The sequence below is a fragment of the Paroedura picta genome, chromosome 2, assembly GCF_049243985.1.
Source record: "Paroedura picta isolate Pp20150507F chromosome 2, Ppicta_v3.0, whole genome shotgun sequence".
Classification (NCBI taxonomy): Eukaryota; Metazoa; Chordata; class Lepidosauria; order Squamata; family Gekkonidae; genus Paroedura; species Paroedura picta.
In genome coordinates, this window is record NC_135370.1 from 56,438,371 (window position 1) to 56,465,007 (window position 26,637).

The window sequence follows — 26,637 nt, forward strand, 5'->3', positions numbered from 1 at the left end:
AAGTCCCTATAAAGATGTCCTCTACCTCAGAGGGAGAAAAGACAATTGGATATTCACCATGAAGGGTCCTTCTCCTCTGAGGAAAGAACATCTTGCCCTTCCTGAAGACATCAACCAGAAACCAGTAAACAGGTTCCCTTCCTGTTTCAGCTTAATTCATCTGATATATCACTTGCTAGTATAACTGTCTTGTTGTCCTTCTATTTTTTCTTATATATTTTAGTAGTCAAAGTAGACTGAAGAGGGTGACTCATGGGCTGGAGACAAGAAGCTGAAAATTAGTTCCTGCCTCCCCTCCCTTGTTTGGACATTGGGAATCACCCCATCAAGATTTCTTCCTTTCCTCATAAGAGAAAGACTTCTTAGTGAGTGTCCAATGGTCCATTCTTGGCCTAGCAGGTTCCCAAATAAAGTACCTTTAGAAATCATATAGCTTATACACTATCAATTATTTATTCAAAGTCTGTGTCTCTCTTTTTTAATTGAATGTGGGTGGTTAGGGTTAGACATTCTTCAGTCCAGTCGGCAGTTGCCTCAAAGTTCTCCTCTCTACCCTCCACCCCACCACAAGGCCTTTAGCATTTGAACACTATTCCAACAGTACCTACATATACACACTATCATTAAATTTCCTTTTTATAACTGTTTAAAGGTTGGATGCTTGACTGAAGTTGGGGGCGGAGAAGATGAACCATCAATAACATTTTTTGTCAGGTATGCCTCCTATCAAGCAGTGAGGAAAGCCAGGAGGAATCCATATTTACATAAAAGCAAAACAATTCTGTTGTGAATGTTTTTTTTATAGCTATTGTTTTGGTTCCCTGTTTAATTCAGAGAGACAGCACTACACAGCTATTACTAAAAACACCACAAAATGCAGGTATCTCTGTTGTTGCAACACCCTTTTGCAAAACTTGTAGAATGAGGTCTAGTATGGGGTGGCAGAACTCAACAACTAATTACTTACTACTTACAATTACTGCCAGACTGTTACTTAGGGGTATTCACTCCCAGATGTTTTGTTGTTGGTGTTGTTATCAGATTCTACAGAGCACTTTCCCATCTTTTCCTGACACATATTTAAAGGGAAAAAACTAGACATCCTGGATATGATTCAGCGAAAGCTTATCACCTTGCTAGGGAATCAGTATACTGTGAAGGGTTGCTACTACCAATGTCAGTGGAAAGTCAATTCAACCATTTCCCCCCTAGTTTCCAGAAAATACTGGATGGGAAAACTCTCCCATTCAAACTGGCTGCTCATCTGAGGAAGGGCTGGGGACATTGCAAGTATGACAGCCTACATCCTCATGCAAAATTATGCCTTACTATTTATTTCTCCTGTGATATGGCTGTTAGGAGACTTTTGAGGATGGAGAGGATTTAACAAGAATTGCTTTCAGGCATTTTCCAGCTCAATGCCCTGTTCTCCAAATGGCTGATTCTATGCCTTATTTTTCCCCACACACATGATAAGTCATCTTACCTGAATGGTTACAGTGAGAGGGTTCCATAAGCCTGCCAGTCTTATCATAGCAGGTAAGAGCTCGGAATCGCACACCTTCACCACACTCTTTGGCATATCCATGGAATCTTGCTTCTAATTGAAGCTCCGTTTTGCTGACAGAAATAATGCATTCTGACCAATTTCCGTGGGGCCAGGTGGTAAATATTGAGCAAGGGCACTGTTCTGTTTCAACCTGAGGATACAGTTCTGTATTCTGGCACTTGTCTCGCTTTCTGCTTCTCCCTGTTCAGATTGGGAAAATATGCTTGTTAGTGCAACATCTGCTGCTTTTGATAACAATATGTCATATTATTTATACTTGAAGGAGTTTAATGCAGTTAGAACTAACACAATCAGAAATGTAAATACAGAGGAACTGGTTCAAAGACATCCATTAGCTGCTGCCAATACTCTGGAGTGCCAAGACAATGCAGTTGTCTCCAGGGCAACCAGGGAACCTCAAGGAGTTGGCAAATATTTTTTGCTCTGGAAAAAACTAAGAAGGATGGAAAGACAGCAACTGCCTCCCTACCATTATCCCAGGGAAAAAAATTGGCAATGAATGTTCATTTCTTCCATAATTATCTAATGTCATTTTTCCCCTCACAGTTTGCCTTGCAATTAATGGTTGCTTAGAGAAACCTACAATATAGATTGAGTCGGTGGCATCTCTGCTGCTCGGAAGCTATTTTTCTAATTGTCTCTGCACAAAGATTCTGAGTTCATCCTCTGCAAATATTGCATTTTGGTCTTCAGTCCATTCTTCTAGTAGAGATTAGCAGCCTGAGCCTTCTCAAAAGCCACTTGCTCACTCAGTCATGTGACGGGATTCTTTGTTGTATTATCTGAATGGGTCAGACACATGGTGAGCTTCTTCATAATCACCTCATTGGCAGATATGCCAAATCTGGACTGCCATTCAATAGTCTGCTGAGGAAAGCAACCATGGTACAGCTGTAATATTCACTTTCACCACTTTATCTCTGGAATGTCTATGTTGCTTTATTTTTAGGTGCCAGGGCAAAATGTTCAGTCAGGCTTTTCATTAAAGTGTTGATTTTTGAATACTATTTGTGGAAATTCTTGTACTAAGCCACCAGTGGTCATTATCTATAGTCTCTGCATGCTGGGCTGGGTTTTTAAATGCTGGATTTTAATTAATACTTTGTAATTTTATTTTATTTTTTGCTTTGTAAGCTGATTATAGCAGGTTTCTGGAGCTGCTACACACACACACAAAATAAAAACATTAAGAAATAATAATAATAATTCAGGGTTAATCAATCAGCAGACAAAAAAAAAGGATTTCTGGGAACCATAAGGCTATATATGCAATTCATTTCTATTCCAGCCCTTCTTCAAGGAGTTCAGAGGATTGTACATGATTCTCCCTTCCCTGTGAAGTAGTTTAGTATAAGACAGTACAATTGGCCCAATGTTACCCTGCAGATTTCAGAGCAGTGTGGGAATATGAACCTGGGTCTCCCAAATCCTACTTCAAAACAGTAACTACTATACCACACTGGCTATCAACATCACACTGGTGCCATTAAATATTTTAAAAAGTGAATGTATCACCGAAGGTTGTCACTTGAAAGAGGGCAGAGAATGGTTCCTGTTGGCACCAGAGGATAGGACCCACGGTAACAGGTTTAAACTATGTGTAGAACAGTACTGGCAAGATATCAGGATAATTTTTTCACAGTCAGAGTAGTTCAGCAGTGAAATAAGCTGCCTAAGTAGGTGATGAGTTCCCTCTCACTGGCAGTCTTTAAGCAGTGGCTGAACACATACTTATACTGGATGCTTTATTGATCCTGCATTGAGCAGGGGCTGGACTAGATGGCCTGTATGGCCCCTTCCAACTCAATGACACTGGGATTCCACTGGGAAAGGATGCTACTCCGGAAGGGGGGAAATATGTGAGGATGGCTTCATACAGGAAGTTACCATTTTTCCTATGACAGTAAGGAACCTAACAACGAATTTTATGAATCCTTTCGGCCAATTCCACATGGAGGGCATAGCATCGAGCTGCCAACCGGCACTTTAGCCCGGAGGAGGTGGTCCGGAGTTTCATACTGCCACATGTGGTACTGTTCTGCCGATATTTCCCCCATGTGGAGGACTGCAGCCACATGAGGGTGTTGGCTGGTGGGACACTGGGAGGGCCTGTCATGGTTTCTGCCACAGAACCTGGATTGTCTGACAATACATGGTCGTACATCATCAGAGGGCCCATTGGCACCTTGGCTGCCTACTGGAATGTTGGAAATATCCGCGTTCCCTTGCTCCATGGCTTCTGGGCGCCTGGGTCTCTTCCTATTCTTCCTTTCGAAGAATAATTTACATGGGAATATACACATAATTCTGAAATAAAAATGACTAACGTTTCCTAATCTAGAACCTCCCAAATGTTTAGCTCAGCATTTCTGATCTTTAGAAAGTAGCTGGGAAACCCTCTCCTCTCCTCCCCTCAAATATACAGACAATTGGGTCATATCAATCCAAGCAGTGTATTCCAACCTCTGTTAGGATTTATTCCCTCCAGTAACCTTCTGCTCCACTTGTTGTCCCATCTTACATCCTTTCTTCAACACTGGCTTCCCATTTGTTCCATTTGCCAGAACTAGCTGATAGCACCTACTGGGCCCTCAGGTATATCTTAAGTCAATTTACTGTCCGGACAATCAAACAAGTTATGATCAAACATTTTGAATAGTTTTAATGTTTTAAATGTTTACTAAAGTTGATTCAATTTTATTTAAATTATCATTTGGGGGGCATATTATATGATGTTTACTGTACTGGATTATGTTGTGAACTGCCCTGAGCCGCAAGGGAGGGCAGTATAAAAATGTAATAAGTAATAATATTAACCTGCTAGAAATAGCCTAAAAGAGTAAATACACTCTTAGAAAAGCAACTGTAATCCCCCCCTCCATTCTTTTGTCTTCAGCAAGCCCATGAATCTATGCCAAAAATTGGTTTCTTCTGTAAGGACAACTCATATGTTTTTGATGCATTGCGTCCCAGCATCCATGAGTGAATTTCACTTTGTATTAACAGCTAATATAATAGGTTTGCACACTCAGCACCTGTCAAGCTTTCCTTTGAAACAGCAAAGTGCTTAAGCCAACTACAAGTTTTCTCCAGATACTAGAGATATTGACAAAATCCAGCTGACTGGCATCAAAAAAAGCATGCTTCACTCCACTTTACTTTCCAACCATCAGTTTTTTTGTTTCGCACGTTGACATTCTTAGAGTCAGCTTTAACAAACTATTATCAAAATTACTTTTCTCAAGACACTGCAGCCTTAATGAAAGACTTTTCCTGTTTCCTTTTCAATAGAAGTGGTTTTTCAGCATTAACAGAAGTGTTGAATTAGGCGGGGGGGGGGGGGTGTGTTCCAGTAGAAATCTATTTGCTCTTCACACAAAACATTCAATTTCAAGGCCTCTGCACTGCATATTTGACTGAGTTCATAATTAAAGAAGATTAACATGCCTTTCTTGACCATGAGGCTTAAGGGGGGAAAGTTTTGTAATACAAACTGCAAAGAAGGCTGACCTCAAATTAACTTTTAACAGGCATTTGCTTAGGGATGCTCCTTATGAATAATATTACAAGTATACTGTAGCTGTGGACTTAAGAATAAAATGAATTCTATTAACACAGAGAGTGAGACAAAATCAAATCTTTGGGTAAAGTTAACATTAATGTACAATGATTATAAACAGTACAACATTTCTATGATTCTATGATGTCTGTTGAAGAAGCCATCATTGGACCTGTGGGACCTGGCCAGCTATCGCCCCGTCTTGCATCTTGTGTTTCTGGGGAGGGGCCAGATACAGTTCTTCAGGGCTGGGGTTCACCAATCAGTTTACTGGCTGAGAAAAGCACTCTTCGAGGGGTATAGTCAGGTGTCCCTCAGGTAAGCTGGGCGCAAACCACAGATGGCCTCAAAGGTCAAAACCAAAACCTTGACCTTGATCTGGAATTTAACTGGGAACCAGTGCAGTTGCTTAAGAATAGGCCGCAAATGGATCCTCCAGTATGTTCTCATGTGAACCCGTGCTGTTGTATTCTGGACCAGTTGCAGATTCCTAATCAGGGACAAGGGTAGGCCCGTACAGAGCAAGTTGACTATCACATAAATCACTGTGGTTGGTGCTCTGGGGCCAGGTAGGGTGGTATGCTTTTTGGTCCTAGCCCCAGGGCATTTCATGTGGAAAAGTGGGGAACCAAATCTGATCCTCCAGGTTAGAGTTCACTGCTCTTAACCACTATACTACACTGGCTCATAGAACACTTAGTTCTTCTGGTTTTGTTCCAGGTGATTTGCAGGAACAGCATGGCTACAAAATGGGGGTCTGCAATAGGAGAGGTAAGAGACAGAAATTGCTGCCCCTGCTTCCAAAGGCTTCAATGGCACCAACTCCTTAAAACTGCATGCTTAAACACACGCCTGGATATGAAGTGTGGTCACTCATGAATGTCCAGTTTATCATAACAGAGGTTTGAGTACCCAAAGAAGCAATTTCCAATATTCCATTACTAAGTCAATAATAATTGCCAATTCCCATTGCTGAGACTCTGACCCACTCTGCACTGGTGGTGTCACCCTGGGCTGCCACCAGGTGTTTGGGCCAGGGCAGGTTGCTCTGCCTCATCCTTGGTCCACACAGGGGAGCACTTTCCCTGCTGCACCCAGTCCACCCCGGATTTGTGTCTCCAGAAAAGGCAGCCAGGGTGGTAAGGTTCTGCTGTACTGAGGGGGCTGAAGTTGATTTTTAAGAAAGAGACATTGCGTAACAATGCAAAACCCCATTCTTAAAAATAAAAAAATGCCCCAGGTAGCTTTGCTACAGAGCATACTGGAAGCTAGCAATACTTGTGGAGGAACTGTTTACATGTTGAAATAGCTTTGCCTTTTTCTCCTGCTCTACCTCTAGGCCCCCTTATACTGAACAGGCAGAATTTGCTATAAGAATTTATTTACGTTCATTTGGCCTACAGTGATTGGCTGGCAGATTTCTTTAGCATTAGAGCCTCTAGCCTGATTCTGACTTCTCTTATTCCAAGCCAGGCCAAATATCTCTTTTGCCATACAGCAAGGGGGTTCAGAACCATAAAATCCACTACCTACAAAACCAGCCTGAATTTGCAGTTATATACCAACTTGATGACAACCTATATTGAGGGAGTTTAGAATAACCAAGAGATATTTGCTCAAGCCTATTAGGTAGCTTTACAATTTTGAGACAAAGCTACCCATTAGATGAAAATATGTTCAACTTCCTCCCACAGAAATGAAAATGAGCCTGGAGGGGATGCTAATTTAATGAGAGAAGTTAAGTGTTAAGCAACACCTTGTAAGGACTGACAAGATGTTTGTGTGTGTGGGGGGGGCACTCTTAGACAGCTGAGGCGGTTGACCGAGAAAACGCTAATTCTTTTGCAATATATTTTTGTGGACATTTCTTGCATTGGCTTTGACTGGGATGCCATATTTGATTCAGTTAAATCTCAGGATGCAATTGGAACATAGTCTGGTGCTAGCTGTATGGAAGAATTTCAGTTGGTGCAGCCACACGTGGGCAACCTGCTTAGAACTGTGCAGTCCATCATGTCTAGCCTTAAGGCTTGTCATTCTTGGTCACTGCTGTCAAGGTGGGATTGCTTGCTTGTAGGAACACACATGAAACTGCCTGATCCTGAATGGGACCATTGGCTCCTCAATTTCAGTATGGTCTGCTTAAACTGGCAGTGGCTTTCCAGAGTCTCAGGCAGAGGTTTGTCATAGCACTTATTGCCTAGTCCTTTTTACTGGATAGACTGAGGAATGAACATGGCTCTTCTGCATGCAAAGCAGAGGCTCTTCCACTGAGCCAAAGCCCCTTCCCAAGTGGGGGAGGCTCAGGTGGGTCCAGAGGAAAATACATGACTCATCATACGAGGCTGTAGTTCTGGCAGCCTTTAATGTCCTGAAGAAGACATCCCTGGAGGTCTCAATGACCTAAATAATTACAACCTGGGCTAACATTTCTTTCTTGTTCAAGACCTTGAGCAGGTATGTACTATGCAGCTTCAGCTATGAAATTAGGAGGAAACAGCTTATCTTCTAAGCACTTTTCAATTCAGATTCAGGCTTGGGTTTGGAACAAAAAGAGCCCTGGTTGCTTAGAGACAGGATCTTCACTGGCAAGGGATGTGTATTTCTACTGATTCTTCTGCACCTGTCAGGATCTTTTGATACCATGATAAACTCTAGAAGCTGGTGGGTGGGGCACCATGGTTCATGGGCTTTGTTCTTACTTGGCTGATAGATTCCAAAAGTGGGTGCTGGGGGGACTGCTGCTCAACCTTGGAACATTTACACTGTGGGGTCCCACAACTATAATCTTGTTTCCCTTGGTTTTTAGCACCTACACAAATCTGCTGGAAGAGATTTGTTTTTACTCAGGCTTCTAACTAAAAATGTTTTCTCAATATAATTTTAGTCCACAGTTTTATGTGCTGTTACACCCTGGGTTGCTTTAATTAGCTGCTTTTATTGGCATGATTTTATTAACTTTCAATTATTTTGTTGCAATACTTTGGTTGCTATTTGTGTGTACTGCTGTGGCTCTGTTTTATTGTTTTCAGGAGGTCTGGAAAGGCAGTAGACAAATTTTCTAAATGATATATGAGGAGGGAATTTAGATGCCAACATATCCTCCCAGAACAAACAGGTTAATTTTGAGTGGAAAAACAGAAAAGGAAAAGGGTTAAAGCCACTCTTTCCATCAAGAACATAGTTTTCAAGAAAAAAGAAAGACTGGAAAGAAAATGACACACATCCATGTACAGCATTAATTCAGCCTCAAGTCGGTACCATATCTCATATGTTAAGTTAGACTAAGTTCAAGCAAATACAATTAATTAAGAGAAATATTTTCCTTTGCCTTGTATAAACATTTCATGTTTTCTACTTCTGCTTAAAAGTGGAAGGTTTTGGTTACTTGTGTTTCATTAGCCAAGGTGATACATCAAAGGCTTAAACAACAAAGGATAAAAAAATTAAACATGACAGCTTTAGAAAATATATCTTGTACAAAGAGGTTTCAAGAATGAGAGCATGCACAGCAGCTATCACTTTGCTTTCTTTATTTAAAAAAATATGTAACATGCAACCAATTAAAGGTTATTCTGCAATTGTAGGTACGACCTGGCTTTTGAATAACACTGTTTCATTGTATGAACACAAGAGAATCAAGCTGCTTTATTCATGAGCATGGCTCATTAAAGAATAGGAGTTATTCTTGCTTAAAACATTATTATTGTTAATTCTTTTTGAGAAAGAATTTATAATATAATGGCATTAACAATTATGCCTGTGCTTAAAAACCAACAGGAATTATTACTCTTTCCCTCTCAAGTCATTGTTTGCCAGAACCCGTAGTTATGTTCTTATCATAAAGCATTAATTGAATGGACATTTTTGTGTAAAGTAGCATTTGTGGATTTTTTTAAAAAAATAGGCCTTATATTCCAAAATAATTCTCATGTGAGTTTGAAAGGTATTATGCTGGAGGTGGTCTTTCCATATTCAAATGCTTTAGCATACAGGGAAACCAAAATAATGTTAAGATCGTTTTTAAACTTCAATAAAGAAACAGATGTGAAGAGTGAGTATCATATTTTTGCACTTATTGTAGAGAAGCAAAAGACTGTCATATAGGTTAAATGTATTCACCAAAGAATGTTACAGTGTACTACCTAATTCTTTTTCCAAGGAAGATAAAAAGGATCTTGAGGGCAGGAGTAAATGGGGGGGGGTGAATAAGGAAACAGATACTAAGCACCTCTCCTCATGGAAATCTTTGGTTTTAACCTCAGTGAATCCATTGTGGAAAATGAAAAATCCTATGCAGTGAAAAAAAGAAAAGAATCTTTAATACTGGTCCGTCTGGTGCAAGGCTTAAGTCTGGTGCTTTCCCTGATCCTACAGCTGACAACCTTGGCTGTGTGTTCATAAAGTAAGCTTTGATGCAGGTGCTCCATGAATACAATCCTACACAATGTTCTCTTTGATTTCTCTCCCCTTCCACAGACACAATGAATTGCAAAGTGGCCTTATCACAATTTATATCAAGAGTGTGCCGAGAAGAAGCACATGTGCCTGTTTCTCCCACATGATACGGGGGTCTCTATCTCAGTCTCTGAACCAGGCCTTAGTTTGAATCCTGTTTTTAGCCAGGATACATTGGAAGGAAAGCAATAACAGAAAAGAGTGTGTAGTTAATCCTTCAAATACTGATCCTGTTTTCCTCTACTGTGAACAACCTGAGTGGCTGAGACTTCCTGGCTGTCTTGAGTCCTAACAACCTTCTTTTTATACATGAATTGCCTAACTGCTACTTTTCACTGAAAAAAACAGAGCAAGGTAGTTCATGATAATTTGAACAAGAGTAATTTTGTTTTGAGAGCTCTGTCTCTAACCCCCCCCCTCTTCCAGAAAATTTCAGCTGCCTTCTAAACTATTCATCCTTCTTCCCTTTGTCTAAAACCTAGGATGCAGAAAGTGTGGCAGTCTACCATTTCTCAAGGATCTTGTTTCTGGGAAGTTCTCAGTGCTAAAGCTTTATGTTACAAAGACGATAAAAGAATTATCTCCATTCTTATGCTGCTGACAGGAAATAAATTTTGGATAAAGGTCATCAGGATTGGAGAGACTTTTACATAGGGTAGCGAACTCCTGGTCAGGACATTGCTGGAAACAATACATAATTCCAGGAGATCTCCAGGCTTCACCTGGAGGTTGGCAACTTGACTTCTAGGGTATGTTATGTTACTGATGCCAATAATAAAAGCCCTAGTAGCTTGGTACATTAAAGCCCTGGTAGCTTGGTAATAGTCTATTGGGTAGATTCAGAATATATTGGATACATTCAGGTGCGTAAACATGTTGGTCTGAACCAATAGAACAAATCTGAATCCAGTGATGTCTTGTGTTTATACCCAGAACTAAACTTCATAAGTCAATTGCGGACAGGAAGTTCTCTCTACATTTAAGAACACTGAGACAGTTAACACACTCCCCTGTGAAATTAACAAGCAATCAGAGGTGAACAAATGTTCCCCATTTTGTTACTTGTGTTTTAAGAAAATATTTGGCAATAGTTCAACAAATCCTTATCTATTCTTCCTCTTAATATTTGTGAAAAAGCCTGGGGGGGGGTGGAACATGTCTGTGGTGTCCGAGTTGGAATAGGGCCAATCAGGGTGCAGCCAGCCAAACCTGCCGCGCCCTGATTGACCCTGCCCCTACAGCTCCCACCCTCTGTTCCTGGACGCTAGCCACTTTGCTCTCAGATGCACCTCGTTGCCAGAGCCAGCACATGAGAGAGAGACACAGAGACACAGAGAGCCCTGCCAAACTGCAAACGAGCCCTGATTCCCTGATACGGCTCCTGCTGCAAGGGAGAGAGAGAGTGACAGAGAGGGCTGCCCCAAACTGCAAACGAGCCCTGATTCCCTGCTACAAATGAGCCCTGATTACCTCCTATGGCTCCTGCTGTGATGGAGAGAGAGAGAGAGAGAGAGAGAGAGAGAGAGAGAGATCTGTGCATTCCTGGTTGCAATGGGCTTTCTTGCTAGTAACATTATAATGCATACCTTTTACTGTCAAAATGTGATATACAAAAACAAAATGGTTCAAAAATAAAGATTCAGAAGTTTGATTTAAACAAAGGAGAAGCAAAAAAGAAATGAGAATCTGGGGGCTGAAGCTACTGAGGTGAAGAACAGTATGACAGTTGGTTATACATGTAGGATTCAAAAGAGATGCTATGCCTATTAGAGATGTGCATTTGGCATAAACTGGGCTGAAAAAATGCCTCCAAATTCCTTACCACTACTGAAAGATACCTTACTGAGCTGCAAGAAGAGCCAGCCTCAAAAGTAAACAGTATTCTTATGCTGAAAATTGGGGCTGGGACTAAGTTTGATAGGTTAGTCTTGGCCTAGAGCCAGTTGCTAAATTTATAATTCAAGGATGGAGGGCATACCAAATCTCTTATCCATGTGCTACTGTCATGTCTCAGCTACAAAAACTATACCCAACACCAATTTTCACCACAAAGAGTTCGTCAGGGCCAGCAATAAGCCAGCTGTGAACTGCTGTCCAATAGAAATATTCTATATGGTCCTCTAGGATTTAAAAAATCTGAGACAGATATGCCTTAGCAGTCTGCCAACTTTGTAATTATCTTGGCAGACAAAAAGCTCTTCTATCAGGTGTAATTCATCTAGTCTGAATGAGATCTTAGTGCCTGGGGAGGGGGTGAGTATATGAGTTCAGAGACGAGTAAGTTACTAGAGATGACTTCTTTTTGAGTGTGTAAAATGTTACTAAGTTGCAGTCAAATTACAGTAAAGGTGTAGGGTTCTCAAGGCAAGATGAACAGAGATAGTTTGCTATTGCTAGACTTTGTGTTGTGACCCTAGATTTCCTTCTTAAGGAGCAAATGTTCAGAAGGATACTAATTCCCTGCATTTTAAGATTATCCCCCGAGGCCCTGATCCATGTGCCCCACTCAATATATGTAACAAGGGACAGAGACTCTTCTGTTGTGCAACCAAAACTGTAGAACTCCATCCCCATATAAATGACAAATCTTATGTCCTTTAGGCAGCAGGCAAGGGCATTTTTATTTTTCCAAGCTTCTATTTGAAGTGTTTTAATATTTTCATCTGGCTCTTTCCTTTGTGCCCCTTTCTCCAAGTCCTAATGTTTACTGCCAATTGGTGATGTGTTGATGTTTTATGACTGCAGGTTGTTATATTTTCTCTGTTTCTTTTCTGTTTTATGCTGCTTGTTCAATATCTTAGATAATGTATTGCATTATAGTAGTCATAGCCTCAAGGACATTTTTATCGAGAGGCAGAGTCTGTGCATTTGAATTAAATAAACAAATACACCTCATAATCTTAACCATTAGTGGCTCTCTAATATTGTAAAAGAGCCACTAAGGATGGTGTTCAGGACATGTCAGGGTGTCTGGACACTGCTTCTGTCTCCACAGGCCAATCTGGGTACACCCAGCAAAGCGCCCGCCCCCAGGAGCTGGCGGCAAAGTGTGATAGCAGCCTTGTGGCCAGACGCTCCCTAGCCATACAGCGCATTGGACCGCACAGCCCTGCCCTGCTTGCTGCTCTGCCCAGCGGTGGTGGCGAGGCAGGTGGTGGTAGCGGTAAGGTTGGCAGCGGCGGCAGCAAGGTGGCTGTAGCAACCAGGACAAGGGCTGCCAGTCCTAAGGCCACTGCACACTCACACCACCATTTTCAGACTCTATGGTAAGGAGCAGGGAGGGGGAGCCACTCCGTACCTCACAGAGCCAGCCTCCCCATGCGCCCGCCACCTCCCATTCCCCCACTATTCCGCTGCTAGCACCCACATTTTAAACTGCACCAGGCTTTTTGCCTAGTAAGTATATAAAGGCTGTCCACTCCTGAATACTTCCTCCTGTGAACCTATAAAACTACTACACAGGCATTTGCTGAGTAACCCACCTACTGAGAAAGCCTTCCAAAGTACGTTTGAGAAACTGAAGGCCTGATCATTGTATTGAGGTAACACTTTTGTTTGTTTGCTCAGAGACTCAGAAGCTAGAAATAAAGATGATCCTTTTGCTTTTTCGCTGTTCACTGTTCCAAATATATTTCATGCCTTAAAAAGAACACAGGAGGGTTCTTTGCATTATCTTCAAGAATGTTTAATTCAAATATTTTTATGCATTTAGTTAAAATTAATAAATGATGCAATACTGCTAAAAGAATAAGCAAATACCTTATGACTGACTAATTTTTGCAAGTTCTTTTTCTCTGTCATGTGATTGTTGACTGTCATGAAAACCATAAGAAATCACCATCGCAGCCATTGTAATCACTTTGAACATATTCTTAAGGTGCTTTTCCTATTTCCCAATATGACTGATCTCAAGGTAACAGATGCCATATGCTTAGGGGTGCAAAATTCTAGGTGTCAGGATAGGCAATTGGTATTTTTATATACAGAAAATACTCGATTTAAAAGTGACCCAATTTAAAAATGACTCTGGAGGGACAGCAGAAGGTGCCCAAATGAAACTGCATGCAACTAGTTGTAAACTGCTAGAGATACAATGCTGGCTTACTAGCAATGTTTGGGAGGATGCTGCACTGACAGGATGCATCACATTTAAGCTGGGACAAACAGAATTGGTTTGGGCTACAGAAACGAGATCCTTCCACAAACGATACTTCAACTGCATATGACAAATTTTAAACTCTCATGACTAAATCCAGGCCTGAAAATGAATTATGGAAAACTGATATCACCTGTGAGAGTTCGTCTTCTGGTCCTTGTTGAGCCACAGTCTGAAGAACATGCAGTAAATTTAGACCAAGGGGTGAATGTGCAGTCATCTTTGCAAGGAATCTGGCACTCCTGAACAAGAGGAGGCATAGGTTCTGCCCACTTCAGGCATTCTCCAACATCTACTGAATGGTCGCTTTCCAAAACACATGTAACAGCTAGATAAAACAGAGATACATTCATTTATTAGTGCATGCAGAATCATTAGATTACTTCTTAAGAAGTCATACATATTTTGGAGTCACCTCCATTTTCTTTTTGCAAAATTAAAGATATTGATAGAAAAATTAAAAACACATACATAATGTACCATATAATGTAAAAACATTCCCCCACCCCCAAAAAAACAACAACCCCAAACAAGATCTGGTAGTAAATAATGTGTTGTTCAAAAACAGCAATGGAGTTATTCCCTTCTTTTCCAAGTTCTTCCTGAGATACCAAAAGAGTCAATCAAGCAGTTTCATGGGTTAGAAAAATTCCAAACAAAGTGCACGCAATGGCTTACATATTCCAATTCATCTGCACAGTGGGAAAGTTCTGAACATCTAAACAACTGGGAATCCTTCTAAGATTCATTGTGAACCCTGCTTTTGTTTAAAGGGGGAAATAAAGGCACTAGGGCCATACAAATCCATACTATGATTGAGATGTATTAGAACAAACCATACGTTTTATTAACATATAGTAAAGAAGTGTTCAGAAGTGTTTATTTGGGAGGGGCTATTAAACAATGAAAATTGTTTCAACTGAGAAAGGAGTGCTGTCTATATCAGCTGTCTTTTTCTGGTGGCCCATCAGCATAAGAACATGTCAAAATATTATGTCAATACAAACAATGCCTCAGCAATCCTTATTCATACCTGAGCAATCCAAGTAACATCAGTAATGCTCAACTACCACAAGAAAGATGAAAATTGATCCCACATGGCTTTACTCTCAATGCTTTATCACAGCAATTTAATCTGCAACAAATTTGACAGAGCAGCTTCATGCCTAACAATGGCTTGTCGCATGGTAGAATAATTCTTAATCAATTACTTGACTAAGCAGGCTAGAAATACCAAAGGTGTCATAATAAGGCATCTCCATTCGTTCTCTTATAAAAATCCATACTGCAGGATCATAGAGGAACCTGGGATATCATTCCATTTATCCCGATCCTGTTCAGAATCAGGGGGAGAGACAAAGATAAGAGAATCTAGAAATTTGAAATGATTTCTGAGCAAATCTGTGTAAGAGCCCTTTAAGACCTTCTCAAATTATGTTATTTTGGTTAATTTATCATTAATTAAACATCAATCTTCTTAAGTGAACACCAATAAAAATATGACAAGCTGAAGTTAAAATTTTGATTAAAATAATGTCCATCGCGCATAGATCTTAGATATGCTCTTTTCCGGAGGCCCTGGAGAATCTCGTCCCTAATCAATGGCTGGATGCTTTTCTCACATATTACAGTTCAGCTCCAGTTATCTAGTTAAGCTCTGTGATGCTGTGAAAGACTCAGGTTTTGTCCAATAAAGCTGTGGAATGATGCAAAACCTGAGCAGAGACGATGTTATTACATCTTGCAATAAACTGGCCATGTCATTATGAACATCACAGATTAATCCCCACTTTACTGATTACCCATGCTGCTTTCATTGCCTCTGCCAACTGAAATAGATTGAATTTCAAAATGAGGAAAAGTAGGATAAAGTTTAATGTATGTTCCTGGAGCGTAGCAGATTAAGCTTTGAGTTAACAGAATGCCAGGGAAGAAAAATAATAACAATTTTTTAAATAGAGGGATTTCCCCCCTATACTTTAAATGAGCCTACCCAGATTCTTGCAGTTTCTTTAGATTTAGAGTACACCACGAAAAGAGGACGATTCGAAATGAGTATGATAACAGAAGAAAGAACCTATCCTAGGCTATAATAAACATTTAAACAATTTAACAATAAATAGAAATATAAATGTCTTATCCCTTCTTTTAATTGTCATAGAACAACCAAAACGGCCTCCAGATTTAAACCGTTTTCAAAGGTATTTTCATCAGTGGTTGTTATCAGTGGTTGTTTTTCCAACTTAGTATTTGCTGGTGAAGTCCTTCCCTAGGATCTATTCTTCACAGAATTTAAACAACTTTGGCTCACAGGTATGGGGAAGTTTTAGTCCAAAGACTGTTCCCCTGTACAGGGGAGCAGTCTTTGGACTAAAACTTCCCCATACCTGTGAGCCAAAGGCCAATATATAGAGAGCTTCTTTAGATTTAAGCAACATTTTAAATCATCACTATATTCATAATTTTTCCCAAATAGCTGATAACTGAGTTTTTATTTCTTTGAAACATTGGCCACCCAAAGGAAAAAAACTGTTACAAATAGAGAGAGAATGCTATCAACAAGGATCACAATCCCAAAGGCAGTTACATAAATAAATAAAAATAAAGGGCCTCTCCTGCTGCAAACCAATTGCCTGCCCCAATCAGAAGAACTTATATCACCAACTGGTTGGCAGTTTAAATTGTTTCAATGATTTTAACTATTATAGTATTTTTAACAATGTTTTAAACCGCCCTGAGACGGCTGTGTTAATAGGCTTGATTTAGAAATTTAATAACAAATAAACACTTAAGGCCCCCTAAAACTGTGATCGTAATTCTGCCTTGCATTGGAACCAAGGTACATAGCACAACCAAGATTCAAATAATGGGATGTATAAGACAATCAATGAACTGTCTTGGTGTGCAGAGGCAAGACAGCATGGGAAGGTTGGACATTTCAGAGCAGCAGAGCAATCTAAAACCCATATCATCTGCACAGAAACAATTCTGATCATCTATTCCTATATGCAAACATATATTATTGGCAGGAAAATTCCCTTTTGCCAACTAATATTCCAGAATTTGTCATACAAGCTGGAGTTTGTTGACAAAATCTTGTGTGTTCGTGTTTATAAACAATCAGGAAGTTCCCCCATCGTTTACCACTTGTGTAACTCTGAACAAAAGTGAGTAGGAAGGTTATCGTCATACCTTCAACATAAAGGAATCCAATCCTACAAGCATAGATTCTCGTCTGAGGGATCAACAACAAACCTTTTTGATGAAGCAAAGAAATAGATTGACAAAGCCAGAATGATACCCAGGGAAAACCTGTCGCAAGGCAGGCCCCAAAGGGACAATAACAGAAATCCACCACTGGTCACTTACAGCTATCAACTCAAAACAGTTCAATGCATCATCAACAATTTACAACTTCTACTGGATAATGACAGCTCAATTTCACAAGGACTGTGGGGCATGCTCACATCAGCAGCACGTATACTAAAAACACTGTGGGGCAAACCTTTTCTTCCCCACAATCAGCTTCCTAAGTCTCAAAAAACTCTTTACCCACAATGATACAACTTCTGATTTAAATATGGACACTGGTACCAGAGCTTACAATAAGCCCAAAATGCCAACTTTGCTGCCACATACACAATCACTGAACCTAACATCAATTACACTACCACAGGCTCATTCACTTGTTCGTCTATCAACAATGTATATGCCATTAAATGCCAAAAATGCCCTTCCGTTGTCTCTGTGGGTCCAGCCCTACGTCAATTGCTGAGCTTAGATGCATGGCAAGTATATCTGACAGCTTGTTTACAACTCTGTTGGCAGGGTATGGGCAGTAGGGGGAGCTATTAGGAGGTATCTTGCTTTTTTGCCTGCCATCTTGTTGCTGTTATATTGTTTTATTGTCAATGGGGGGAGTGTGTTTGATTTTATTGTTTTATTGTATTGGGGCTACTAGGACCTTTTTACTCTGTAAGCCACCCTGAAACGACCTGTCAGGAGGGGTGAGATATAAATTTAATAATCCTTATCCATGGTTCCTCTATATAGTTGTGAAACAGCCTGGGGGGTGGAACGTGTCCGACTGTCCAAGTTGACTGCATCCTGATTGGCCCTGCCCCTGCCGCTCCCGCCCTCCATCCCTGGACTTTAGCCTCTTTGCTCTCAGATGTGCCTCAGTGCCTGGAGCCAACAGCAGGTAAAGGGAGAGGGCCCTGAGCAAAGGGTCCTGGTGGAGGGCCTGCTAACGAGGGCCTCCTGGCCTGCTGACTGCCTGCTAAGGAGCTCTGTCCCGGGCCTGCTAATGAGCTGCCCAGCCCCTGCCCGCCCCACTTGATCTGGCTGTGAGCTGCGGCCCAAAGCCACCTTAAGCTGCCTAGCCAGGGGCCTGTTTTTAGTAACGGGCTTTGAAGCTAGTAAAAAAAATAAAATATAGGTGAAATAGGTCAAACAATACTTCAAAGGATAAATGGATACAAATCTGACATCAAAAATCACAAAACACAGAAACCTGTAGAAGAACAACCTTCCAGGGCCTCAAAGGAGTTGTTTTATTGCAAAGGAATTTCAGAAACAGACTGGAATGGGAGGTTGCTGAATTACAAGTTATTACAATGCTGAGGTCAACAGAGCCCCTTGAGACTAATCAAGATACCGGGTACCCAGAATTAAATTTTGTTGGGTCATATAGGTGTTATTGAACTCAAACTTAGTTCTCACATCTGTTGTTCTTTTATTATCTGCATATGCAAATTTGTTGCTATTTACATGTCTTACTATCGTAGTCATATTTATTGTTGGGTTACCTATGCATCTTTATTCGAATCAGACCATCTTGTTAACTAACCTCTCCATCTATATGTAACATTTAAGGAAATCTGTTTCAATGTATCTAAAGGAATGTGCATCTTCACATGCTAGTCTCTCAGTTCCTGCTTGTACCCAGAGTGGACCTTTAGTAGACTTGGGAGGTGCCACTGGACTCAAACTTCATTCTCATGTCTGTTTGCTAAGTCTAGTATTTATATGCTAATTTACTACTATTCACAGATCTTGACAGCTATCTGAATCCAAGCTCAGCCATTATCACCTAGTTACTATAACAGATTGCACTTGTCTACAGGAGGGGATTTTTTTAAAGGCCCTATTCAGATGACCAGAGTGAACAATGTGGAACATAATGGAGGAAACAGTCATATAAATACCCATATCCAAGGACACACAATGCTTGATGGGTAATCACTGGAAGTCAATGATGTGACTACAAAATTGGTGTAGTATGATCACTTCACCTTGCTTCAGAAAATAATTGAGCTGATATGTTTTGCAAAAGCTGACATTTCAAAGTGGTCTTCAAGGGCAATCCCATGTAAAGTGTGTTCAATAGTATGGGCTCAAGGTTCCTTAAAAATGTTCTCTTAATTGCCAGCAAATATCATAACCCTCCTTCTTTGACATGCAGAATATTTATATCCTAGCCTGCAAACTATTGATACTCATAGAACTTTTAATTCATACACAAATACATAATGGAGGAAGTATTTGAACAGCATTAAAATTCTGACTCAATTATGCTTGATCTTTTAAATGTGTTTTCCCAGCATTTCAGGCATACACAATGGTCTACTTGTAGACTTACACATATGCAAACTTTTGAAGAGAACAACAGGGTTTGCTAAAGTAAATTAAACAATAAGCTAGTAATTGCTTGTTAGGGCACTTTAATTGACTCATAAGTACCATATGTGAATCAGCATGGTTGCAGGAACCCAATTATACATCCACTTATGAAAACGAGCAGGCCATTTGCATGTAGCAAGCATAGACCCCCTAATTAATTTCTTGATATCTGTCAAGGGGGAAAATATTCAATGCATAAACACTTTGATCAAAATAATGGACACTGCAATGACTACTATACTTCCAACCTAATAAAACTTTCTGCACATAACTTAAATGTTTTTTTTATAATACTTCAGTATCCAACTCCAAAATCTATTTTTGATCAGATTCTAAAAATAGAGCACATGATTTGTATCAAATCTCTACCGGTTCATTATTTTGTCCTTGATTATTGATTTGGTGTATCATGGAGGCATTCTGGGTCAGTTATGGACACTTTTGTGATCACTTATACATGTAATTTCATGAAACATAAGATGTAGCTGACAGACTTAAATCTGGTGCTTTTCAAAAAGAAAAATTGCAGTACTCTGAGCTACTTCATGACTTGAAAATTAATGCAGCCAACATTACAAAAACTCGTATCAGTATGAATGATAAAATATAGTAGGTTTGATACAAGTTTCTATGAACACAGTAAGACTGCAGTAACAGATTTGGCCCACCTACATCTTCCCCAGTGTTTGCTAATGGTTGGGGTTCTATCTCAAAATGCTGAGGGATTGGAACTCTAACCCTTGACTTCAGCCTTATAGGGCCAATGGACTACCTTGTCCCGCATGCTTTTCAGCATCTATGAAAAGCCACTCTGAGGTCAACTGGAGTTTTTGGCTGAGTTGCCACCAGTATGTAGATGACACTTGTGCTTCCAGCAGATCCTATGGAAACTGTGAACCAGTGTCAGGAATTTTGGGGTGGATGAGGGCTAAGGAGCTGGAACTTAATCCTAATGAAATAGAGATGCTACTTGTGGGGGAAGATTTGGTCCACTAATTGAGATATGTCCTGTTGAGCTCTCCCTGAAGGAGCAGGTTCACAGTTTAGGGATGCTGCTGGAACCAGGCCTCCTGTTAGATAATAGTGCCCTTTAACAGCTTGAGCTGGTAAGTAGAGAGCATGACCCAACCCACAGGTCTCAGCGAACCCATAGAATTAGGGAAGTTCATGGCTTGCAAATTGGGCTCATATGGCCATGCCCCCAATGATCGCCTACAACCACATAAGAGTCTTACCCCACTGTGTGTGTTTGCAGGCTTTTTCGGGGGTGGAGTTTCCTTCCTCGATGCACACATGTTGACCGTGTGAAGTGTGCATTAATTTCTCTTTGGGCATAGGGTTGTTTCCATGGCTACTCCAATGATTACCTGTTTAGCTTGATTGGCATCCTCGTTAGCCAAGAGTAGTGTTCCCCTGGTTTTAATGGAAAGACCTTGGTATATATAATTACTGAGGCCATATAAGGGAACACTGCATTCTTTTGCTCTCAGTGGGACTGGGTGGTGAAGAGAGAGAAATGCATGCTGCTATATGAAGGGAGATAATTTTGTGGGTTAGAGAGAGTGGTTCTAGAGAGAAGGCGCACCTTTAGTCTTACTTGTGAGTGTTTAGCTGTTCATTTCTGGCTGGCATTCAATGCTCCCTCCCCATTTGGTGCTCGATTGGCTTTTAATCAGAGCCTTACTGTGCCTCTAGTACTGGCTAGACTTTTTCACTACTTACAGGTAGACATCTTTGATTTTCTGTCTTTGAAGTGTTCTGCCTGGGAGCAGGGAAAAACACTCACAATCTCCCCAATGAGTTATAGCGGCCTGTGCCCTGCCCCTGGACTTCTTACTCGGCATGATCTCAGTTCCCATAGAGAAAGCCTCTGTTATCATCACCTGCCTGTTGTGACTGGACTTCCCAGTTGGGAGGAATCATCCATCATTTGGGCAGACCCCGATAAGGCCTGACCACTGACACTCAACAACTAAACAGTGCAAGCTTCCTTGGAGGAGGGAGACTTCTTCACACATTGTCCATGAGGAGAGCGGGTCAGTATTTTGCTCCCAGCAGGGATTGTTCTTTATTCCACAGGGAGAACAATGGGGTGGATACACTTCAAGTCCCGGTAGAGAGTGGAGGAGGAAAGGTGGCTTGGGACTCACCAAAGACAAAGCCTCCATTAGAGGTGCTGCATATTCTGGCAGCTGCCAATATGTCTGGGTGGGCTGGTGCAGATAGCATTGGCAGGCAGTCGTGGTGATCTAGACAGAGGCTAATGCAGAGTGATCTGCCCAGGTGGCTGCAATCCAGATGGGATTTACAGTGGGGAGTAGAACCACAGCCCTGTTAAGGAGCAGTGTTCCCTCCCACAGAATCCAGGGTGCCCCACAGAAGGCTTTTGATGAGAAGAGCATCCTTCACCACCCAACATTCCCAATGGAGAAATAAGTATACAGTGGTCATGTTCAAGGTAGAGTGTCAGGACGGGCGAGTAGAGTCGTAAGCTACAATGGAAAGTTTGTCCACAAATGCCCATGAATGATGGTTTGTGACCTCTGTTACTGGGAATTAAATTTCTGGAGATACTGCATGGAGGGGCAGTGGGAGTGGCGGTTGCCATGGCTGCCACTCCCACAGGAGGGAGAGGCCGAAAACATACCCAGCCACGTCAGGGCACCCAAAGAAAGAGAGGCATCCCTGCCTTTGCTTGGCTACCTGGCTGTCAGTCGTACCCTGGTGTTCATTGCAATGACTCCTGGGGTGAGGGGGGTCTGCTGTGACCTTTGCATGATGGATCTGGAGGGCCTGCTGGCAGAGTGAGGGCTGACCGGGAGGGTCCACAAGCTTGGGGGCTAGGATGTGCTTTAGCTGTCACCGTACCCCCTGGGCCTTGGGTCTGGTGTTTGTAGGTAGTTGTGCTCAGCAGGTGTTAGGCAGGTGGATAGATGGTGGTATAGGTGGGCAGGTAGATAGCTGGAAAGGTAGGCAGGTAGAAAGTTGGTTAGGTTGGTAGGTAGACAGGTGGGAAGTCAGAGCACCTGGCTCAGGGCCCGGGGAGTGTGTTGGGAGCCACACCCTATGCAGGCCCCTCCAAGCTTGTGGACCCTCATAGTCATATGTACGGGCACCACTTGGCCCTCGTGGGGGCTTCTGATGCCCCTTTCAGCCATCATCCATTAAGTCCATAGGAAACCTTGCTCCACTTTAAACTTATGACATGCTGTATGCAAAATTTCAGCCCAAAATAAGATAAGATTACTGCGGTATGCTCTATGAGGGGCTGCTTTTGAAATATATCTGGAAGCTACAGTTTGTACAAAATGCTAAGGTTGACTGGAGTGGATCATAGGGATCATATTTCTTCAGTCTTATCCACCTCCACTGGTTCCCAATTTGTTTCTGGGAGCAATTTCAGATGCTAGTATTGACCTGTAAAGCCCTATATGACTTGGGGCAATGTACCCAGGCCCTGTTTTATCATCTGACGCTGGATGGGTGGAAGCCGGAGAAAGAGGCCTCTCAACTGTGGTGGCAAAACACTGTCCAAAGGGTGATTTGTCTGTCTCCCTCTATCATTATCTTTGGCCAGTGAGGGAAGACTTATCCCCCTTTTTCTTGGTGTATCCTCAGTAACTCTTCTTGGCCATCCACCATGATTGTGTTGTTTTGTGTGTTTATAGGCTTATATATTGAATAGTGAGATACATTATATATACCTTTCATATTTTGAATATTTTGCTTTTTGGATTTTTCATACTTGAGCACGTGTAGCTTGTGCCATAAGTTTCAGCTTTCTATGTACAAGAATGAAGGAGACCATTATGCCCAATTTTCTCTTCATGCTGCAATCTTCAGTATAGCATGCCTTACTTCTCTGGGGCGACAGTAACTTTTAAGAAGATGCAGATGCTGGTGGGAGACCCATTCTGATCTGGCTTCTGACCCGGCCATGGCTTTGGTTGCTCTTACAGATGACCTCCAGAGGCAGCTGGACCATGGCAGGTCAGTGCTGTTTGTGTTATTACACCTCACAGCAATGTTTGATATTATAAATTGCAAGCTTTTAGCTCACTGCTTTGCCAACATGCAGATTCGGAAGTCAGCCTTTTAATGACTGGTCTCCTTTCTTCTAGCTTGGGGACAGAAGGTAGAGATTGGGAAGGAACAGTCATATCACTTAGTCACATGTGGAGTGCCACAGGGCATGATTTCTCTCCCTGATGTTATTCAATATCTTTACGTGCTTTCTTGCTCAGCTGGTCAAGGAACATCCATTTTATCAGTCCCATGGCGAGCCCAAGGTCACCCAGCTGGTTGCATGTGGTGGAGTGCAGAATCGAACCTGGCATGCCAGATTAGAAGTCCGCACTCCTAACCACTACACCAAACTGGAAATGTACCTTCCCTGCCTGGATGAAGTACAGTTAGCAGGAATAACTTGGTGTGCTGTCAGGGATTTGGGTATGATCTTTGATGCCTCCCATACAATGGAGGCACAGATCACAAATGTACCTCACGTGGTGTTCAGCCTTCTCTGTCAGGCAAAGATACTAGTGCCTGACCTGGCCCCGGAAGACCTAGCCACAGTGATCCAGGCAACAGTCAACTCTAGACTAGATTACTGTAACTTTCTCTATGCAGGTCTACCCTTGGCCTTGACACAGATGTTACAGTTGGTGCAGAATGCGGCTGCATGGGTCCTATGAGGACCTCTTGGAGGGCTCATATTTGACTTGTCTTCCAACAGTTGCATTGATTTCAATACAATTCCAGATCAAGTTCAAGGAAATCTGAATAAAATGGCAGAAGTTAGAGAATTTTTAGAAATGATAATTTTAAAAATAATGTTATTGTATTTTTGTATTTTACCGAGCGCGGGTTTTAAGTTCTAATGTTATTGTGACTTATCTCAAGCCTGCTTGTAGGGAGGCTGCATTCAAGAAATCATCAAATAATAAATAAATGTAAAAGGCTGGTTTCCATGATATTTGATCTTTCTTTGTGTAAGTCAGGACTCCAACATTCCGCCTGGATCCCCACAAAATTAGTTATACTAGTCACTAGACAACTGAGACTAGATACAGAAACATATATAATTGTACAACACTTCCAGGACGAGTTTCAGTGTAGGAAGCAACATGGAAAAAACAATACAGTCAGGGGATGGAGGGTATAATTTGGAGAGAAGTGTTCCAAAGAGATGAAGACATCGGAAAGAGACATGGGAAGAAAAGAAGACTAAGCCGATACTTTACAGCAAGAAAAGGAAGGTCAATTAGAAATATCAGATATTGAATGGAAATAAAGAGACAGCCAGAAGAGATGACTGAAAGAAGAATCACACAATCATAACGACAAGTGAAGCAGAATAGAGACTTGAGACAAAACTGGGGGGAGGGGGAACGTTGCAACTGATAATGAGAGAAAGAATGAGATAACGAGCAGATACTTTAATTGCATTTCACAAGATAAAGGGACAACTCTTCTAGCAAGATAAAGGAACAACTTTTAATCAGAACTGTAAACTGTCAACATAATTCTATACTAGATATTTCTTTATGGCTCAGTATAATACAGTGCAGTTTATAAAAATGGAAGAACACTGCTGGACCAAGCCAGCTATCTAGCCCAGCAGCTTGCTTCCCCCGGTAGTCTAACAGATGCCCCATGAAGGCAACAGCTGTCCTGCAATTGCACCCTGCAACTGTTATTTAGTAGATGTGACACCACGTGGAGGTTTCCTTGAGCCATAAAAGCTAATCGCTATTTATAACTCTATGCTCTAAACCAGGGGTAGTCAAACTGCGGCCCTCCAGATGTCCATGGACTACAATTCCCAGGAGGGCCGCAGTTTGACTACCCCTGCTCTAAACATATGTCCAAGCTTTTTTCACATACAACATACAATTTACTAATCTCCTTATTTTCTACATGGACTCACAGGTGCCAGTGTTGGCAGGAACTGGCTGCTTTGAACTGTGCCACTAAGACAAATATTATCACATATCCTTGAGTTATATTTTGAGGGGGAAAGGCTTTGAATCCTTTGACCTTAATACCCTTTTACATGCTTGACTGTCCATTTTCACTGCAGGTGGTTAACAACTATCCTATTGGGAAGAAAGTTCAGCTCTCCTCTTGATACAACATCAGTAAAAGTAATCAGTTTTTATATTTCTTTGATGAAATCTGTTCTCTTCTCTTGGAGGAAAAACATACAGAAAGAACACAGGCAGAATTCTTAGCATTTGGAGATGATGACAAAGCAGGTTGGGTTGCATGATACCCCTACACTAGAGGTTTTAAAAAATCTGTACCCTTTCAAAATTCAGTTATTCTTAAGATGGTTAAATTTGTTTCCTGCTGCTGGTTATATACCCCTCCCTAGTTTTGACTTTTTAAAGAAGGTTAAAACTAGGAAACCATGTGGTATAACTGACCTCCACTAGGAAGAATGAAGGTACCAAGTACACAGTACAATTTTGTCTGTTTTCATAACATATTTTTATAACATATTTTATAACGTATTATAACATAGTCTGTACCTACAATTTTTTTTAAAAAAAGAAACATGTTGCAGATAAATCAAGTAGATGATTTCAATCACCAACCCCTAAATTTGATTGACCTTTACATGTCTGAAATAGTAGTTAACACTTCAATAGTGTAAAGGTTTAATACTGATTGTTTTTTATTTGCAAGGTTGTGTTCAAAAATATATATCAAATTTGTCTGAACATGACATTTTAAACTTCATCCAACAGTGTCTGTGGTAGCTGTAAAATGACTTCTTGAGTAATGCTTCAATTCCTGCAAACTGAATTGGCATATGAATCTTGCAAAGCTACTGAAATGTCCTCAAGCCATCCCTCCTGATATTCCTCATGGGTCTACACATGGCCAGAACGAGTGTAGAGCTAAACAGAATTTCTCTATTCTTTGTAAACTCACTCTAAAAGACTTCAGATATGGGAGATGAACTTTAGACCTATACTAATGCACTTCAGTTAGGTTTTCTTGTCAAATACATCCCATATTCCACATACTAAGAAGAAGAATTCCAAAATGCAGCTGATGTAGGATATGAAGACTGAAGGAGAAGCTGATTGGAGAGAATGAATGAAAGGTAGATTATTTCAAAGTTCTTTTGAGAAGTTGGTCAAGTGGGAGAGCAAGTGATAACACAAATGGTAACCACATGTACTGAAGACAGGACTTTCTCAC

The 26,637-nt window shown here is 41.1% G+C and overlaps 1 protein-coding gene across 4 annotated transcripts in view; it reads right to left on the reverse strand.

The window, feature by feature from the left end:
• The window catches only part of THSD7B (thrombospondin type 1 domain containing 7B), a 702,862-nt gene that overhangs the window by 149,481 nt on the left and 526,744 nt on the right, over window positions 1-26,637 (reverse strand). For all 4 annotated transcript variants that reach the window (XM_077320192.1, XM_077320193.1, XM_077320190.1 and 1 more), the window contains 2 exons: window positions 13,877-14,071; window positions 1,487-1,750 (listed from right to left, as the gene is read on the reverse strand). In XM_077320192.1, coding sequence (XP_077176307.1) covers window positions 1,487-1,750; window positions 13,877-14,071 — 459 coding nt within the window. The remainder of the gene's footprint in view (window positions 1-1,486; window positions 1,751-13,876; window positions 14,072-26,637) is intronic.